This window comes from Myxocyprinus asiaticus, chromosome 44 (assembly GCF_019703515.2).
Source record: "Myxocyprinus asiaticus isolate MX2 ecotype Aquarium Trade chromosome 44, UBuf_Myxa_2, whole genome shotgun sequence".
In the NCBI taxonomy this organism is placed as follows: domain Eukaryota; kingdom Metazoa; phylum Chordata; class Actinopteri; order Cypriniformes; family Catostomidae; genus Myxocyprinus; species Myxocyprinus asiaticus.
This window is the reverse complement of record NC_059387.1, coordinates 26,628,268-26,648,331: the sequence shown is the minus strand read 5'-3', so window position 1 is coordinate 26,648,331 and position 20,064 is coordinate 26,628,268. Positions and strand designations below refer to the sequence as shown.

The window sequence follows — 20,064 nt, the reverse complement described above, 5'->3', positions numbered from 1 at the left end:
ATTTTTCATGACTCAAAATTCAGATTACAGTCATAATACAGCCAGAATACAGGCATAAGCATGTTGACTTATTCAGATTTCTAGAAACTGGAATATTGGCTTAATTGGGTTGCAACCAGGTTTCCACATTTACGTGATGCTTACATAGAATTTGGAATATGACCAAATTCTGATTAATATCAGAAGATTTTTCTGCATTTATGGTCATTGTGAGGGCCAAAGGAAAGGTTCTCATTGACAACTTCAGAGACTTCAAACCTCTCTGGTAATGAACGCTTTTGTCCACTACTACCCACATATTTGTGAATGTCTATATTCATCACCTTGTAATTATGTTGTACCAGCACAGAATGAAAAAGGACAAAATAACTGTACTTTTACTTAATTACTACATAGGCTAAAAGTTGCTCTGCACTGCCAACATTATTATATATTTGAAACAAATCAAACTAAAGGCCACCATTAGCATTTTGCATGAGTAAGAGGAAATGGGAGGAAATGTCGCAAGGATTAATGTTAATATTCATGACACTGAATATTCATGATCCCCCCAAAACCCACATCCAATTACATGTTTGTATTATCGATATTCATGCAGCTGGCATGAATATGGTTGGTCCTTTTGTTACACAGCAGGTCAGTTGAATCAACAGAGGTTTGAAAGGGAAAAAAGAAAACACAAAGAGAGATCTGTAGAGGAAATTACCACTCAGTAGTGACCAAAATCCCTGTTGCAAGACAATGCTTTTTAAAACAATAGGAGCCTTAAAATGACAGCAAACTCAATAAGTTTGGAAATTTAAGCAAGGTCCAGTGGAGCTATTCTAATCACGGATGATATTAACTTCCTCATTATTATCAGAGAGTATTGAGCATTCATTTCAGGTTGTCTAGAGTGGCAATAAAGACAAATATTGGTAATACAGATTCAATATGCCTTCATTAAATGCAAAGTCAAACAGAGAATAGTTTCTTGAATTTCTTATTCCTTCAAACAATTTACGCTAACTCTCACCATGATAATGAGTTATCTATGACCTTTTCGTAGACATCATCTTATCAGCTAGCATGATAATTAACTGTGATAAAAGCGAAGGAAGGCAAATTGTCATAGCACATTTGTATTCTGAAGAAGTAGGGCAGAAAATTACTGATATAAATATCACAATACATATTTATTCAAATGAATATTTATGATCTGGTATTTTGTATTTACCAAAGATAAGACAGTAAGGTCAAGTATCTCTAAGGAAAACACAGGGGTACAAACTATTTTTGAGCATCTCACAATATGTTGCATGTGTGTGAGTGTGTATGTCAGGTTTTTCTATCTTTGTGGGGACCTGTTATATAAATAAAATACAAATCCCACAGATGGGATATATATATATATATATATATATATATATATATATATATATATATATATATATATTGAACCTACTTTGTGCTTCCTGTGAAAACTTTTTAAAGAGATTAAATAATTGTCTTTCTATAAATATATAATTTAATAATTATAAAATATATAAATAGTATTTTCACACTTGCAAATCCAAAAGGTTTAGGGTTTCGTTTAAAGATGTTTTAATTTAATAACAATAGAAGGCCCCTACAATGATATACAAACAAAGACTGTCTGTGTGTGTGTGTGTGTGTGTGTGTGTGTGTGTGTGTGTGTGTGTGTGTGTGTGTGTGTGTGTGTGTGTGTGTGTGTGTTTGAAAATGCTCACATCTGGTGACAACTCCCTCCAATCTAATGATGTTGGGGTGGTCAAACTGGCCCATGATGCTGGCCTCACTCAGGAAGTCTCGTCTCTGCTGATCTGAGTATCCAGCTTTCAGACTCTTAATGGCCACCTGGATCTCTCTCTTACTGGGCAGCCTCAGACGCCCACTGCACACCTCTCCAAACTCACCTGGGTGTCAAACAAGAGACCATTAATTAGTGGAATTTCCCCACAATCTCTTATTTCATTTCATTACTTTCCCCTGATGGGGACGAAACAAAGCAAACACAAAACAAAACAAAAAACTAAAACAAAACACCACAAAAAAAAGATGTCAACAACGAGGTACCACATAAAAACAAAGATGTTTAAGTATGGTTTGATAGCACAGACTAAGCTTGATTTTAGAGATACATACTGCATACTTTTTTGTTCAGTATTCCTATAAACCAATTATTGCCCTCTAACAATAGGGGTAGGGTTACGGTTAGGGCTATGATTGGCTGACTGGAATATTGTTCCACAAAAGATGCTAATCTAGGAAAAGGTCCTACTTCCGTATGTTATGTTGTGAGTTTTGACTTACCTGCCCCAATAACTCTCTCAATTCGGATGTTAGAGACTTCTATCTCTTTGGCGAAATCTCGCACAGCCTGGTTGGGGTCCTCGTATGTGTGCGGGTGAATGTAAGTACGAGTTTCAGGAAGTTTGACTGCAATGCAACAACATGACAGGATTGAATATAACGGTTGGGTTATTTTGCAGTCACTTTAGTTACTCAGACCGAACCATCCATTTTCCTAAAGGAGGGGAGTGCCACATTTTCAAACTCATTAAACACTGTCTTTTGCAGGCAGGAAAAGTGTAATTAGAGAAAAACACACATTAGGCAACTAGAGCGATTAAAGACATCATTTATCAGCAGATGCATCAGAAAGCCAAAGAAACTCAGTTCACTTACCGACAAATAGAACATGTGCTGGAAAAACATTTTCTGTACCCATCTAGCAAGTCTGTCGGAATTATAATGTGCAAATATGACCTACATTTTTCAAGGTCATCTCTAACCTGTCCTTTTAAGTGTCATTTACAATTACATTAGAGATCTTTAAGAAATTGTTCCCGCAAAAAAAAATGTTCCTCACACAAAGCTATTGTATGGCTTCAGAAGACTTGGAATATTACACATAAGTCCAACCCTTATGATAGTTTTATGGTGCCTTTGTGTCCTTTTTGAAACTTCCAGTTCCTGTTTATTGTTGTTGCATGAAAAAGAGCAAACAGTAGGCTGACATTTTAGAGAAATTCTCCTTTCTCTTTTCCAAAAAAACATGGGTTTGGAACGACATCTTTATGAGTAAATGATAACAGAATTGTCTTTTTTGGGTGAACTATTCCTTTAAAATCCCCCAAAAAATCCAACATTTGCCCAATATTTCACTGATCTCGGTTGAAAACATTCTTAAGCAGTACTGAATCATTCATCTGCATGCATTACCTCGTCCATGCTGAAACTGCATTTTCTCTTCCTCTGGGTCTTGCTTTGCCTTAATATATCCACAGCCCCTGAAACAATAGGATCAAAATAGGATAAGCACAATTAAAAAATAGACTTACACAAAAGAATACACCGTTTCTCTCTCAGAGACATTAATTCCACTACCACAGTTCCATCAGACAATGGAAATGGTGATAAATGTAGATTTAAATCTACAGAGGGCTGGTCTGGCTATATATATATATATATATATATATATATATATATATATATATATATATATATATATATATATATATATTTTTTTTTTCTACTCTCCTATTTACAGAGTAGTTTAACTATAATGTGCTTTAAGAGTCCAGTTCCCATCCCCCAGTGCCATATTTCACTGCCCTAATCCTCTCTTTAGCACCAGTTCCTGCAACAGAGCAGGAAAATACATTCCTGTCACCTCTGACTTTATCATTAACTTCATCATATCTCACAGTGGGATCATGAATAAGGAAAAGCCCCAGATAATGAATATTCCAATTCACTGGGGAGGCAAGGTGGCCAACGTAAGACTAATAATTATGTTCAATATTCGTTTAATCCTCTTTGACACACACCAACACACACTCAGATGCACGCACGCACAAACACACACACACACACACACACAAACACACATTCCCTTTCATGTCATGTCTTTAATAGAATATATTGCCAAAAATGTAATGTCAGAGACTGATAGTAACCATAGTAATTACAGTATGTTGAAATTAGAATGGTCTATGACAAAACCCATTTGGCGAATTACTGTTGAACATCTATAGACTGTCACTTCAGTTGGGGACCAGGTAGATAAAAAAAATTATGTACTATATATGTTTCTACAGGACAGTGGCTCAATACAGGTCTATTTTTCCATATATGAATAAAAATGTATACTAGAGGAGATCATAGATTTAGCATAATTTTAATAACAAAAAGAGGACCATTGCGTAGAGACGGTATAATATATAGGGGTTAAATTGTGAAACTTAATTTCAAAAAAGGAAAAAAATATATATTTCTAAGCAGTTTTGTTGTCCAATCCAATCCATACTTGTATGCTCCAGTCCAGTTTTTTGTTTGATGCCGTTCATCATTCCGTCTCTATTTAGTGAGCATTCTCCTTCAGTGGACCCTTTTCACATTTCCAGGTTTGAAACGTGGAAGTAAACTATAGTGCGGTAAACTTCTATAGTGGTGAATGGGAGACCACATCAAATATTATTTTTGCAGCCCCTTTCATATAACAACAAAAGAAAAAATTCAAATGAGGAAAGATTATTTACTATTGGTTAAAATTTACTGCCACTTTCTTATCAGCTGTTTTTCAAACCCCATCGCAGCAGTGTTGACTAGTTTTCTTATTATAATAAAAATATAATTTATTTTATTTTTATTAATGCCAGTGTAATAGGCAATAACACAAAGAATAATGTCAGAAATGTACAATAAATAATAAACAATTTTGATAGATTTACACTGCTAAATTACAGCAAAAATGCATCAATCATGTCTGTTTTTATTGCATTTGAACCCAGTACTACTTACATCAAAAGCAAGAATCATATCACCAGACCAGATTTTAGGGTTGCCTCATTTTTTAAATTCCAATTAAACCCCTGATTACAAACTACCACTTCATTATAGGTAGGCATGAATGCAAAGTGAGCCTGACCAACAACATTATCCAGCTACAACCCAAAACCTTGAGTTCTTGTCATCAGACCACACTGACTACTGAAAACTATCAACAACACTGCAATCAGACCACTAATTAAGCTGCTGTTACTTTTGTAGCAGCTGTGGCAAAGTGATCATTTGAAAGGGTTAACAGTATTTTGGTTTGAGGATTGATTTTATACATGGTTAACAATCCAAATCAATATTGGATACTGAATTCCTCTTTCAACAGTCAAGCGTGCTCAGCTGCCCCCTAAGAAGTCAAAGCATCACGGCCCAAGGCCGGGGTTGGGGCAAGAGCAGATCTGGGGGTCTATTACATAATGAGAAGACCACTGGGTTCATTCATGTCTGCTCTAATCCAGTCTGTTGCATCTCCCTATGGAGCTAGGGGGGGTAAATCTTTCCTTTCAGCTGTTGTAGAGCCCCGTCTGGTGGGGGGTTTAGGGGTACATGTGTTTTGTTTCCTCTCTGCTGCTTTTAATGAGACTGGAGGTCTCAAGAGAGACCCCACCTGTTCATCAGTCACCCACACATCCCCCCCACCCCAAATAAATGCTTGAGGCCTAGTGAGCATCTGTGTGCAGGTACTACCCCCACCCCTTCGATCTTTAACTGCCCCATGTGCGAAACATGGTCTATTAAGCGGAACATACTTGCACAGTGGTGCAGGGCTGCAGGGGTGAAGAGGGGTGAAGAGAAGGTGGGCTGCCCTGACTGGAGCATGTGGTAATCAGCGAGAGTAAACCTCCCATATCAGACCCTGCATGTTCCCTAACCTCCCCTGGTTGTCCCTTGAGGTACCGCAGACGGATCCCTCCCCCTTGCACCTGTAGCTCAGTGCGCTGATGAAACACTTCCCTCGCTGCGGGACACCCAGGAGCTTCTAAAGCGAAGTGTGATCCCACCCTTCAACCTCTCTGTCACTCAAATTTGCTTTCCTGTGTGCACTCATTTTTATTAGCATATTCTGTTTTAACGCCAAATTATAAAAGAAGCGACAGACTAGTGTCTGGGAGTCTGCAATTAACACATTTTTCAGCTCCGAAGCATTCCTGAAATCCCCTTTTGTGCGGTGATAAAGACATTGCACAGCCCTACACCGCTGGAAGCCCTTTTGTTTGTGACCCAGTTTCTTTCTCTCTTTCTTCTTCCTCGCTTTTGTCTTTTCTTCTGCTCTCACAGTGTGAAGCTTGTATCTGCAGGTGACAGTGCAGTGGTGCAGCTTTGTTTATGCTGACAGGGCTCACGTCTTTCTCTATTTCCTGAGTGTTTGAAAGGGATGTGGAGTGCAAAGGTGCAAAAGAGAGTCTCTTAAACTGTCTGGCCAGCATTGGGGAACTAAAAGTGAGTGCTGAATCAGACCGCCTATCATAGGCATTTAGAGAGAGACAGAAGAGTGAATGAGGATATACAATAAAGTAGTAATCACTAATTACTCTATTGTGGGTCTCAAATTCACATCATATTTGACAATTATTTAATGCAGAGGGAAGGACTATCAGTGAATAATGACTTAAATTTCTGTCTGTTCCTCACACAAAGGTATTGTACTGCATGGCTTCAAAAGCACACAGCTCATATTGACCTCTTTTATAGTGCAGTATAACCATTTTTGGAGCTCGACAGACCAAGACCCCATTCACTTCCATTGAAAAAAGACAACTCATCTCACTTTCTTTGTTGCTCCACAAAAGAAAAAGTCATGCTATATGGGTATGGAATGGCATGATGACAGAAAATTAATTTTGGATAAACTATTTTTCAACAATGTTGATAGCTCATTAATCATCCCCTAGCAGGATTTGAACCAACAACCTTTCAGTCACCAGCCCAGGTAATAAACCACTAGACTACACTGCCCATTAGAATTATACCAATTAATTATTGTAAGACAAAAATGTTGTGACAGATATCTAAGTGGTTTTGTGTAACAGTCTTTCAACGTGGCATGATGAGGTGTGAACATAACACTAAGGCCATTTTTAATGTGGTATCTCTGTCCTTTGACCCACAGACTAGTTAATTACATAATGAAACTTCATTTAATTTAGCTAATGAGGTAAAGCAGCTTCCCGCTGAGACCTGAGATCTGATCAGCATGCAGTGTACGGCTGGCCAGCTCTGAGTTTTGGGCTGCCACAAGTACATGCCAAGCCTTCGGCTTGGACAAAACATCCCAGTGGGATGGCATGCACAACAGAACAAAATTTGACTCTGCAGATGTCCTCGACTGTTGCCATGCTCCTAAGGACAATGTTAATTTGCTATGGTTCACTAAAGCATGTGTTTTACCTTGATAAACGTTAAACAAAGAGTTGATACATCTGTAAGCCATAGTGTTTGCGGACTATATCATCGATTATTAACAATATTTATCCAGGTTCCCCTTTTTCCAGTTGAAACTGCCATGATACATTTATAAGGCAGTGTTTCCCAACATTTTTTGCTGTAATCTTTGGACACTCATTACACATGACGAGCCAAAGTAAAAAAAAACATTTACTCTCAACATGCTGTGAAAGGGTCTTAGTGCCTTATGGTGCGCGACTTATTGGAAAAATCTATATATTTACCCATACTTACTTTTTTTTTTTTTTTTTACCCCCGGTTGGGAATCACTGGTATAAGGAACAGTGTTATATCTTTTTCCAAAAATGTTGCCACAATCATGTAATTTTCATGTTTTTGCAAATACGTTTAGTAGTGTTGAACCCCACAAAAATATTTCTCACTGTGAGCATACTACCATTCAATCAAGTTTAATAAGCTCAGAAATCGTCTATCTTTTATCTCTTGCGCCTAGGAAATGACATTGCCATCTCTAGAGACTCATCTTTTATCTTTTCCTACTACCTGAGAAAAAAAATCTGATAGATTTACAGTGAGGCTAATTATAAAAAGAGGAAATAATTGTGTGTTTGGAGGAAATGGACACTCATAAATTCTGAGCTCCTCTGACAGGTGTTTTAAAAACACAGACTCTATCAGTTAGGCAAGGGTTCATTACGCTAATTGAATTCCAGAGGAAAATGTAAGTGATGGATGATCAAGCCTGTCCTATCTCCAACTATGGCACATGCATCCAACATATCAGCCACCTCTACATTCCGGAATGTTCCGGTGACACGTCTGGACATGTCTACAGCTGGCCCGCAATCAAACGGATGGAAATGTAATGCTAACTGAAGCACGGCTGTGTTCAGGATCTACTCGGGCAGCAATTTCTGCTTGGAAAGATGGTGAAATAGCCAGATGGAGCTGATATTCCAAATATTGAGCTGTTTGGGGGAAAACATAAGCCTGTAAAAGCCAACCATGCTTATGCAACCATTTCGAAATGGCACAGTAATTCTGGATTGCGTGCATGTGTTGCCATATTTCTGTGTTAAACCACATACAAATGGACTGACTGAATAGTCACCCTCAGAATAAGGTGGATGGTACGGTCTCTTACCCCAGAGGGAGATACAGGTAATGCTTGCACTAAATCAACCAAAAAAAAAAAAAGCCCCGTTAAGCCATCGCCCGTGCCTCAATCTACATTGCTTGAACATAGAAATGAATCCCACAGCACATTTACAACCCCCACTTACTCACATTGTCAGTACATTAATGCAATTTACAAGAAAAAGATTTCTCTCATTTACAATTAAATCACTGCTACACAGGCAATAACACAAACTTGTTATTTGGCCACACTGTGGTAGGCCCTGATACCTCTTACTGTAGTTTCTGATGCACCAAACCATTTTTGTACTTGCTGCTGGGTTTTGGGACCAACTCAAAACTAGTATTCAAAACTAGCACAGAGGAACAGCCCACAATCTGCGTGCCTTTTGGTTCCAAGGTGCATTTCATATTTTTTTGTAATGATGTTTTCAGGCTAAACCTTTGTCCTCAAGGGACAATTTTCTGTTTGTACAATTTAAGAGAATCAAATCATTTAATCTGTCATTAAGTTTCAAAGAGTCCCATGGAATAACCGACTGTCAGAGAGCAGCTGTTTAATTGTTTACTGCTTTATGAGGTGTGAATTTATTTAGTTACATAATTCGTAATTTGTCTCTGTTGAACCATTTCCCACACAATAAATCTGCCAAATATTGATAAAATAAAAACAACAACCAAAAGGTTCCTAAAGCAACACAGACACAAAATAAGACAAAAAAAAAAAAAAAAAAATGCAATAACCTCAACCATTTAATTTTATAACAGACAAACAATTAATCATTTTATGCAACATACAGCATTCAGCTTCAAGATTTTAGAATTAAACTTCACTCATTTTATACAACATGAGTTTTAGCGAATGGTCTGGTATTTGTCCAACACGATGTGAGAGGAATTATTTTAATAGCGACGACCCAAAGAGTTCAGCTCTATTCCGTTTTCAAGGCTGGCATAAGATACTTTTCAGACTTGCAGATGTGCTCGTCCTTTGGTAGGAGGCACCTGTTAGAGGTACTGCAGCATCTGTCATTGTTTTGAAATGTTCCATAGGAACAATCAAGTGGATCCTACATCTTCAAAGTGTGTCCACCATTTTTTTATTGCTTTTTCAGATACAAGCAGAAAACTGGAGAAAAAACTGAAAAAAGAGCAAGGACCATCTGCCAGCACCATCACCAGCCAGTCAGAGCTGTTTTTCATCAAGTACAAGAAACTTGGCTCCAATCTCTGCCAGCCCAAACTGGTGCAAAGAATGAAGCTGAAGATTTTAAACATGCCTCAACTCTTCACATTCCTTGAACCAACTTTAACTTTGGTGTGCAAACAGAAGGCAAACGTGTAGACCACGATTCCCACCCATTTGGCCAATTAAATTCCATGAATTCCATTTTTCATTCATTTGTGATCACTAGATAAGGATTTAAAATAAAAATTATAATAATAATTAAAGACATAGCACCCCCAAAGAGCAATTTCTAGCAGATAAAGTATTTTAGAGTTGAGCATAATTAGAAATGGTTATCATGACTATTTCTCATGAAATTTTCAGTTAACTTTTCCATTAGATTTCAATATTTCATTAATTTCCATAACATTTCTAGGCCTGGAAATTACAATTGTAAAAATGTACTGATATTTCCAGGTTTTCTATGACTGTGAGCTGCTATATAGTCAGAAATCTATGGCCAGAAACTCTGATTCGAGCACTTGTCCAAAGCATCGCCAACACATTGTCCGGTTGAACATGCTTAACATGCATTCTTGCATTACTGTGGTGGTAACAAACCTCAGTACTCAAGGGGCGATAGAGCTGCCTACAGAAATCTGTGCCATTAAACTGGATGTAAAATTGTTCAGGCAAGTAGCTACAAATATATTAACTTTAAGTTACTTGCTCAGCAATATCTGTTGCTCTGCCATGACAGTATTTGGCTTGAAAAAGAAAACTCACTGTAGAAGAGAGTAGACAGTTCACACTACAACACTGAGAATGTAACGGTTACTTGTGTTGTGTTATGAAATGCATTCCGACACATTTTGTAGCACAACAACACATGAAATCGAGCTTGCATAGTTAGAAGCATCTGCATTCATGTACTTGTGTAGAGTATGATTCGGCCATAAGAATATAGGGGTTTTCTTAAAATGCAAATCTAACAAAAACAAACAAACAATGTACATCTAAATAGTGCAGTTTGCTATAGCTAAGTATAAATGGGCTGACAATCAAATAATGGAAATGTATTTCAACATAGGTAGAGAACTTGTAAGTTTTGGTTGTCTTTCTTGCCATCCATGACAGAGACGATGATATCTCTGACTGATTAATTTAAGAATTCCTGCAAGATTTCTATAACCATATTCATATATAACATCCTAAAAACTAAAATATTGTAAATTATATTTCTAGTTCAGCTCCACTATATATATATATATATATATATATATATACGCACACAGTACTGTCTTAGTCTTAGGCACATAAGATGCTTCACAAAAACATTTGTCTTAAGATGGTTATTTATATTTTCAGCTTTAGTGTGTCAATAGGAAATATACATTTTAGACTCTTTTTAGACAAATTTTTGCAAACAGAATAGAACAGAAGAACAGGGAGCCCTGCAACAGATGGCATGGTCCCCACAGAGCATTGAGTCAGTATGGGATTGCATAAAGAGACAGAAGCAATTGAGACAGCCGAAATAGATAGAAGACCTGTGGCAAATTCTCCAAGAAGCTTGGAACATCCTATCTGCCAACAACCAAGAAAAAAATGGTATCCAGGTGTGCCTAGGAGAATTAGTGCTGTTTTGAAGGCAAAGGTGGTCACACCAAATATTGATTGTGCTTTTTTTATGTTTACTGGGCTTTGTATGACGTTAATTGATAAAAGGCATTATTTTTGAAGACATTCTCACTATGCAACATTTTTCCCAAGTGCCTAAAACTTTTGCACAGTACGGTGTGTGATATATATATATATATATATATATATATATATATATATATACACACACACAATGTATATACACTGGCAGCCAAAAGTTTGGAATAATGTACAGATTTTGCTCTTATGGAAAGCAATTGGTACTTATATTCGCCAAAGTGGCATTCAAATGATCACAATGTATAGTCAGGACATTAATAACATGAAAATGTACTATTACAATTAGAATTTTTATAAAAAAAATTAATTAATTAAACTACTTCAAAGAGTTCTCATCAAAAAATCCTCCACGTGCAGAAATGACAGCTTTGCAGATCCTTGGCATTCTAGCTGCCAGTTTGTCCAGATACTCAGGTGACATTTCACCCCACACTTCCTGTAGCACTTGCCATAGATGTGGCTGTCTTGTCGGGCACTTCTCATGCACCTTACAGTCTAGCTGATCCCACAAAAGCTCAATGGGGTTAAGATCCATAACACTCTTTTCCAATTATCTGTTGTCCAATGTATCTGTTTCTTTGCCCATTCTAACCTTTTCTTTTTGTTTTTGTTTCAAAAGTGGATTTTTCTTTGCAATTCTTCCCATAAGTCCTGCACCTCTGAGTCTTCTCTTTACTGTTGTACATGAAATTGGTGTTGAGCAGGTAGAATTCAATGAAGCTGTCAGCTGAGGATATGTGAGGCATCTATTTCTTAAACTAGAGACTCTGATGTACTTATCCTCTTGTTTAGTTGTACATCTGGCCTACCACATCTCTTTCTGTCCTTGTTAGAGCCAGTTGTCTTTTGTCTTTGAAGACTGTAGTGTACAACTTTGTATGAAATCTTCAGTTTTTTGGCAATTTCAAACATTGTATAGCCTTCATTGCTCAAAACACTGATTGACTGACAAGTTTCTAGAGAAAGCGGTTTCTTTTTTTGCCATTTTTGACCTAATATTGACCTTAAGACATGCCAGTCTATTGCATACTGTGGCAACTCAAAAACAAACACAAAGACAATGTTAAGCTTCATTTAACGAACCAAATAGCTTTCAACTGTGTTTGATATAATGGCAAGTGATTTTCTAGTACCAAATTAGCAATTTAGCATGATTACACAAGGATAAGGTATTGGAGTGATGGCTGCTGGAAATGGGGCCTGTCTAGATTTGATCAAAAATGACTTTTTTCAAATAGTGATGGTGCTGTTTTTCACATCAGTAATGTCCTGACTATACTTTGTGATCAGTTGAATTCCACTTTGGTGAATTTAAGTACAAATTTCCTTCTGCAACAGCAAAATCTGTACATTATTCCAAACTTTTGGCCACCAGTGTATATATATATATATATATATATATATATATATATATATATATATATATATATATATATATATATGCTTAGCAAGGGAATCAGGACTCAGTGACCTAGAATTGTCAGTTGTAGAGAGTTGCCCTCTATGAAAGCATAGTTAAAGTTATCAAAGCAGTAAAAAGAACCCAGGGTACAATATAAACTGAATAGTCTGTCAAGTCTAGTATATGGCACAGTATAATCCGATGCCAAGGGACCGAATGCAATTACAGAGTTTAGCTTTATTCATCATTACAATACATTGGCTTCTACACTGCATGTTGCATAAAATCAGTATCAAAACCTCCACATGGGTTTTCCACAAACAGTCAGACATATAAAAAGAGGGGGGTGGATAAGATGTGGCAGCACCAAGGTTTTGGCTTGAAGGCATTAGCTTGGTTGGCACAACACATCCTATGGGACCTGTCTGTCACAGTGCATTATGGGTTACAAATTGAAAAGCAGACAGAAATCTCATTCCGTGTTAGAACATACTAGATCATATAGAGTCCAACAATCAACCAGAATCGTTAAAGGGATAGTTCACCCAAATATTGTTCCAAACCCATATGACTTTCTTTCTTTCGTGGAACACAAAAGTGGATGTTTAAGAAGAATGTTAGCCTCAGTCACCATTCACTTTCATTGCATCTTTTTCCATACAATGAAAGTGAATGATGACTGAGGCTAACATTCTGCCTAAACATCATCTTTTGTGTTCCATGAAACAAAAAAGAAAAAAGAAGTAATACAGTTTGGAACAACACAAAGGTGAGTAAACTATGACAGAAGTTTTGGTTTGAACAATTTTGTCTGAACTATTACTTTAAATTCCTCATGATTCCCATCCCTACAGAGAACAGTTGTGACAATCCAAGGAAAAATTTAAAAGGATGCTCACCAACACAAAGATCAGGTCATGACTCTCATGATCTAAACCTGACCATTTCATGTCATGGAGAGAGGTTTATTTTGTTTTTTCTGTTGCTCTTCTCATCTGATCCACCCTTTCCTTTCATTTCCATTTCATTAGCTCCTCCATTCTCAGACATACAGTGCATATACGCTTGCGTTTCTCCCTCATGTCACTCCATCTCTCTCTCAATTGTTCTCTCAAGTTTTTGCTTTCATCTTCACAGATCAGTGTCTGCAATCATAGGGCTAAACAATTACAGAATGTGTCCTTTTGATTTTGTCTAAATGGACACATGCACACAAACAAAGGCACACAAATAGACACAACAACATCTCATTTGGTCGATTCTGTCTTTCTGTATTTGTGGATCCTTTCTTATTGAATGAAAAATGCTTCCTGCATCTTTCAAATATATCTATTGATGGTTAAACAACCCTGATTAGCACTGATTTATCCAAACTGGACTACTCAGAAGACCCAATTAACTTCTTTTTATACATACAGAAGATTCTATACTTGTCAGCAGGGTCAGACTTTATTGGTGCTTGGGGCAAAAATGGCACTGAAAGTGATAGAAATACCCTTGAAATTCAATATGTGCAGGAAAAAATTCCCACCATGATGAATTGCTCTTTTTTTATTTGTAAATGCTGATCTATTTCCTAATATTTTATTCCAGATATACATATTATTACATAAAATATCAGTTGCTACTGATTTAATTGTACAGGTAACAGCCTAATTACTCAGAATAAGAATTTATTTTAATAAATGAATGTGTGTTAAATAAAAGGATGACACACAACATAGTATATATGATTTGAAAAATGATCCTCTCTAAAAGGTAAAAATTCCTCTGAAAATTAGCTCTAGGGGGCAAATATTGCCCCTCGATAAAAAATATATATTTCTGATGCTGCTTGGTAGCAATTCAGTCAAAATATTAGTATGTAGTTTTATATATAGTATTAGTAGTTATTGATAAAGAATGTGGCAAGACCTCATTCTACAAGAAGAGTAAGATCAGAGAAGAATTTACTCTTACCGTCCACTCACGACAAAACAGGCCACCAGTAAGACCAGCAGAACTGCACCACCAGCCACCGAGATGGCCAGGATGGTTTGCTGGTTTGGGTCTCCAACCGCCAACATGTCTGAAAGAAAGATAAGAGAGGCTTAAATTAGAGCAGAGATTCTAAACCGTACGTCGTTCTTATCATTATATATCAAAATTAAGAAATTTTCTTCTATAATAATCATAGTATAACAGCAGTAATTTAGTTAGACAAAGTAAACAAAAGTAAAACAATGGCTGGCTCCTTTTTATGGTTAGATCAGTGTATCCATGGTCCTACAAAAGAAACTTTTGTATTTGTTAAAAAATGGTGGCCTTTTCAAAATTGTTGAAGTTAAAATAAAAATTACTCTGATTAACCCACTCCCGTAAAAAAAAGGTAGTTTAGTATGAATCTTCAACATTTTTGCCAAAATACCATAGCTACTGCAGTTAGGATGGAGTTACTAGTAAAACCATAGAAAATTTTCATGATAAAAAAAAAAAAAAAACATTTTTACAGACAACACCAACAAGAGATATCACAAACAAAAATATAAATTATTACTACAATTTGTGTACAATTTGTGAACGGATGTAAAATAAGTTGAAACTCTGGAAAAGAAATAAAATAAAAGATTTAAGAAAGCGTCTCCTCTAATTTCAGTATGTGCACAGAACTGTGGCGTATACCATATGGTTCATAAACTATGAGACACAGAGCGGGACATCTGCCTACTTTCAGATTCTCACACATCAGAGGAACACTGACAGAAATTCTACTTGTTCAGACTTCAAACACTCCAGTAGGAGAGCAAACTGCTGCATGTGACGAGTTAGTCTATCTCAGGGGACTAATTGATCGTGTTCACATGTATGAATATTTTACAGGCTCTTTCTATGCACACAGCAGATCGGAAATTCAATCAGCAATGTGTGAAGAAATAGACAGATGTGACACAGGTTAGGGCAGTGTTTCCCAACCTTTTTTCTGCCAGAGCACACTTTTTATGAATAAAAAATCCCACGGCACACCACTATCCCACATTACCATTGTTGACAGTTTTCCTTTTCAATAACTTATCTGTGTTTTCTGTCTGTCATAGCAGCGTGTTTACTCATAATGTTTGAAATTCGGCTAAACAAAAAAACACAAGTCACATAGGTAAGATGTATAATGAGGTCACAGGTGAAAAGAGAGCTAATTGGGTAATGAAAAACTAACAGATTGCGTCTTTTCCAATTTGTAGATTTGTTCTTGCAAATTCATTCTTTCAATGCCACAGCAAATAAATTTTTTTATTTATGTATTTATTTACAGGTGAAGTCAGAAGTTTACATACACTTAGGTTGAAGTCATTAAAACTAATTTTTAAATTTTAATATTAGCAAACTATAGTTTTGGCAATTCGTTTAGGACATCTACTTTGTGCATGACAAGAGTAATTTTTCCAACAATTGTTTACAGACATAACCTGAAAGGCTGCTCAGCATAAAAACCGCCATAACAAAGCCAGACTACAGTTTGCAAGTGCACATGGGGACAAAGATCTTACTTTTTGGAGAAATGTCCTCTGGTCTAATGAAACAATAAGTGAACTGTTTGGCCATAATGACCATCATTATGTTTGGGGGAAAAAGGGTAAGCCTTGCAAGCTGAAGAACACCTTCCCAACTGTGAAGCATGGGGGTGGCAGCGTCATGTTGTTGTAGGAGGGACTGGTGCACTTCACAAAATAGATGGCATCATGAGGAAGGGAAATTATGTGGATATATTTTAAGCAACATCTCAAGACATCAGCCAGGAAGTTAAAGCTCGGTCGCAAATGGGTCTTCCAAATGGACAATGACCCCAAGCATACCCCCAAAGTTGTGGCAAAATGGCTTAAGGACAACAAAGTCAAGGTACTGGAGTGGCCGTCATAAAGCCCTGACCTCAATCCGATAGAAAATTTGTGGACAGAACTAAAAAGCGTGTGAGCAAGGTCTCAGTTACACCAGTTCTGTCTGGAGGAATGGGCCAAAATTCCAGCAACTTATTGTGAGAATCTTGTGGAAGGCTACCCAAAACGTTTGACCCAAGTTAAACAATTTAAAGGCAATGCTACCAAATACTAACAAAGTGTATGTACACTTCTGACCCACTGGGAATGTGATGAAAGAAATAAAAGATTAAATAAATAATATTCTCTACAATTATTCTTACATTTCACGTTCTTAAAATAAAGTAGTGATCCTAACTGACCTAAGACAGGGAATGTTTCTACGATTAAATGTCAGGAATTGTGAAAAACTGAGTTTAAATGTATTTGGCTAAGGTGTATGTAAACTTCTGACATTAACTATACCTTATTTTCCATAAATAATGTCGCACCTGACAATTGCACCTGGTCAAAATCGCGTAGTTGAGAAAAAAATAAGCACATAAGTCGTATTTCTGTATCCACCTTATTTTTCAGCGTGACTAGGGCACCGCCATTATCCTCCCTGAATGTGGACCTCTTCTGGTATAAGCCACATCCAGCTATTTTAGTGACACAAAAATACTACATTATGTTGCTTTATATTGCAGGCTGGCAATATATGTCATCATATTATTATAATTAATTATTATTTTCTTAAACACATTGGTTTGTAGTGCAAATAGTTTAACCATTTATCGCATTTTGCCATCGTCACATCACGCTGTTGCACAGGCAGAATGAATGAAATTCTTTTGAAATAAATAAATAAAGGCAACATCAGAGGTTTTGCAGATAATTTTGCAGGTTATTATCATCTCTTTAATAACAAACAGCAGCAAGTGAATACTTACAGGTACTCTTTTACTATACTGTAGATGCTGATGTTTGAAAAGTATCCTACACTAGGATATTATTATGCTGTACATCCTGTGGTTTTGTAATAGTTTATAAGCCCATATCACTACATTCTGGTCTTATTATCCTTCTAGTCATTTTACATTGCTGTCAATGACAGCGGAAGTCTGTCACACTTGCAGGAAACGCAGCCGCTTGCTTACTTCCGTGTTGCAAAGCAAGATGGATAAGTTGAAGTGACAGAGGTTGCATGCTGCAGGCACTATGACCCAGGAGCAGCCACCTGGCCTCCATTCACTGGTTCAGATGTCAAATGCCCTCTGTGAAGATTACAGTCCCTCAGAATTTACACATCATATCATGGTGGTTTTGAATGGAATTATATGTGTGCCACAATTCTGCACACATAAAATTATAATTTGAGCATGCAATATGATATTTTGAGAGCACAAAAATGTTCTGCGCACACAAGATGATATTTGAGCGAACAAAAAAGATTATTTTGCACGCGTGAACTCAGTTTTGTAAAGCAATGTATCTTTTTGCATAGATGAATTCACTTTGAGCAAACAAAACTCAATTTTGCACAAATAAAGTTTATTTGAATGTGAATTTGCACAGAATTCTGAAATTTACTTAATTCTACTGTTTTTTTTGCATGTGTAAGATCTCACTCGCTCTCTCCTCCTGCAACAAGGTCACAGCATTATAATGTGCCAGAAGTTCAGCCAATCAAAGATGAGGTGGTACATTTTGATTGGCTGGCTAAGCCACAGATTATACTGCTAATAAAAACAAGAAGAAGAGGAGGAGGATAATTTGTTTTCAAGAAAGGAAATGCGTAACACACTATAGTCACATGAAAGCAGCTCTTTTGTTGACTTAACTGTTTTTATATAACCTTTATGAAATATATTTTTTGTCTGTACACTGTCATGCTAGCTAACTATCTGGCTAGCTCTCTTAGTGGCCGTTTACACGACAACGTTTTCAACTAAAAACGGAAAACTTTTTATGCGTTTTGGCTGTTTGTTTACACGACAACGGCGTTTTGGGGCCTGAAAACGCAAAATTTTGAAAACGGGTTTCAAAGTGCACGTTTTTGAAAATGATGCCGTTATCGTCTCCATGTAAACATACAAAAACGCAAACTTGTGAAAACGATGACGTCATGCACACGCGTATTACGTGTTCAGTCTATAGGCACGTGCTTGTACTTCAAAACAACGCGCGAGACATTCAAAACTACAGTGGTGGACTACAGGACTGTGTTTGTGCTGCTCAAGATTTTGAGTTTATTGACGCATCTCCAGCAAAGTAATTGTAGTAATAAAGCAGCCTCATCGTCCATCCAGACAAAATTGCTCGATGCTTTCGCCATGTTCATTGTTTGTATTTACCACTCTGTGGAAGAATGCTTATGTGCGCAGGTGCGTAGTGTTTCTTTACAAAGTGATATCGGCAACTACTGACCTGTCATGCATAATACAGCATTTTTAGTCGTTTTCGGGGATCATTTTGATAACGTTGTCGTCTGTACGCAAAACTTTTCAAAAACGCAAAGGAAAAACCTTTCCGTTTTTAGTACATCGTTGTCATGTAAACGTACCCTTAGTATGGTTCTTTTGGCTAGTATTTGGTTATCTAGGTTACCAAGTTACACTTACATAGCTACTAGCTTGGCCATGTTAGCTACCACTTTTATCTGAAATTATATAAATTTAATCTCTCCCATGTGTAAAACTCTTTAAGACTAATGTAATAGTGTAGTTTTGGGGGAACTTGATTTGACTTCTATCTATCCCACAGGATATTCTGAGAGAGCAGTTTATTAAAATAAATGTGACCAGATTACAGTCTACCATGGATCAGCAACCACTGAACCTTTTTCTTTTTGTTATCATTATATAAAATATTATTTTCTTTAATAAACATGTTATTTTGTCCACCTTCTCCTATTTTTCAACAGCCTTGTATGTTATAAATATTATGAATATTATATATATTAATTAATTAACATTCTATTCTTGATAATAAATTAGAAAAGCTGTTTATGTTTGCATTTCAAAGCTGTGGGATCTTGAAATGTTTATGAAGTATATGCATTCTACCACAACCCTTCTGGCAAAATTGATTAAGGAGAAGAAATGGAAGAAAAGGAAAAGAGGCTAATTATGTCTCCTGTCTCCTAGTTTGGGGTAAATTAAATGTACAGTATATACCTCAGTTGTTTGAGACTGCAAAAAAAGTTATAAAAAATAGAAAGGAATCCTTAGCATTGCATGATCCCAGGCTACTATATTTTGAAAAACTTACATTACATTAAGTTAAGCCTTATAGTATTCCTGGTATGTCTATAATCAATGGAGTAAATATCTTTTGTAATGATAACTGCATACAATATATAAAGTGTGTACTGAACTTGGAGCATTGTGCCTGTTGGCTCTTCTACTACATTTACACTGAGATGTTCATTGTTGCTGTAGCTGCCTCAACTGTCCAATCGCAGAGTGCTTGTAAGCAGCTTCTAATAGCCAATCCTGGCATAGGAGGCGGGACTTGTCAGACTACGGTTGGAAAAGCAAACGAACAGTCTA

General features: G+C 36.7%; 1 protein-coding gene across 1 annotated transcript in view; it reads right to left on the bottom strand.

Moving 5' to 3' along the window:
* The window catches only part of LOC127434605 (ephrin type-A receptor 3-like), an 85,511-nt gene that overhangs the window by 18,326 nt on the left and 47,121 nt on the right, over positions 1 to 20,064 (bottom strand). The window contains exons 8-11 of the mRNA XM_051687445.1: positions 14,640 to 14,748; positions 3,226 to 3,293; positions 2,314 to 2,439; positions 1,731 to 1,916 (exon numbers count right to left, since the gene is read on the bottom strand). Of these exons, the coding sequence (XP_051543405.1) occupies positions 1,731 to 1,916; positions 2,314 to 2,439; positions 3,226 to 3,293; positions 14,640 to 14,748 (489 nt within the window). The remainder of the gene's footprint in view (positions 1 to 1,730; positions 1,917 to 2,313; positions 2,440 to 3,225; positions 3,294 to 14,639; positions 14,749 to 20,064) is intronic.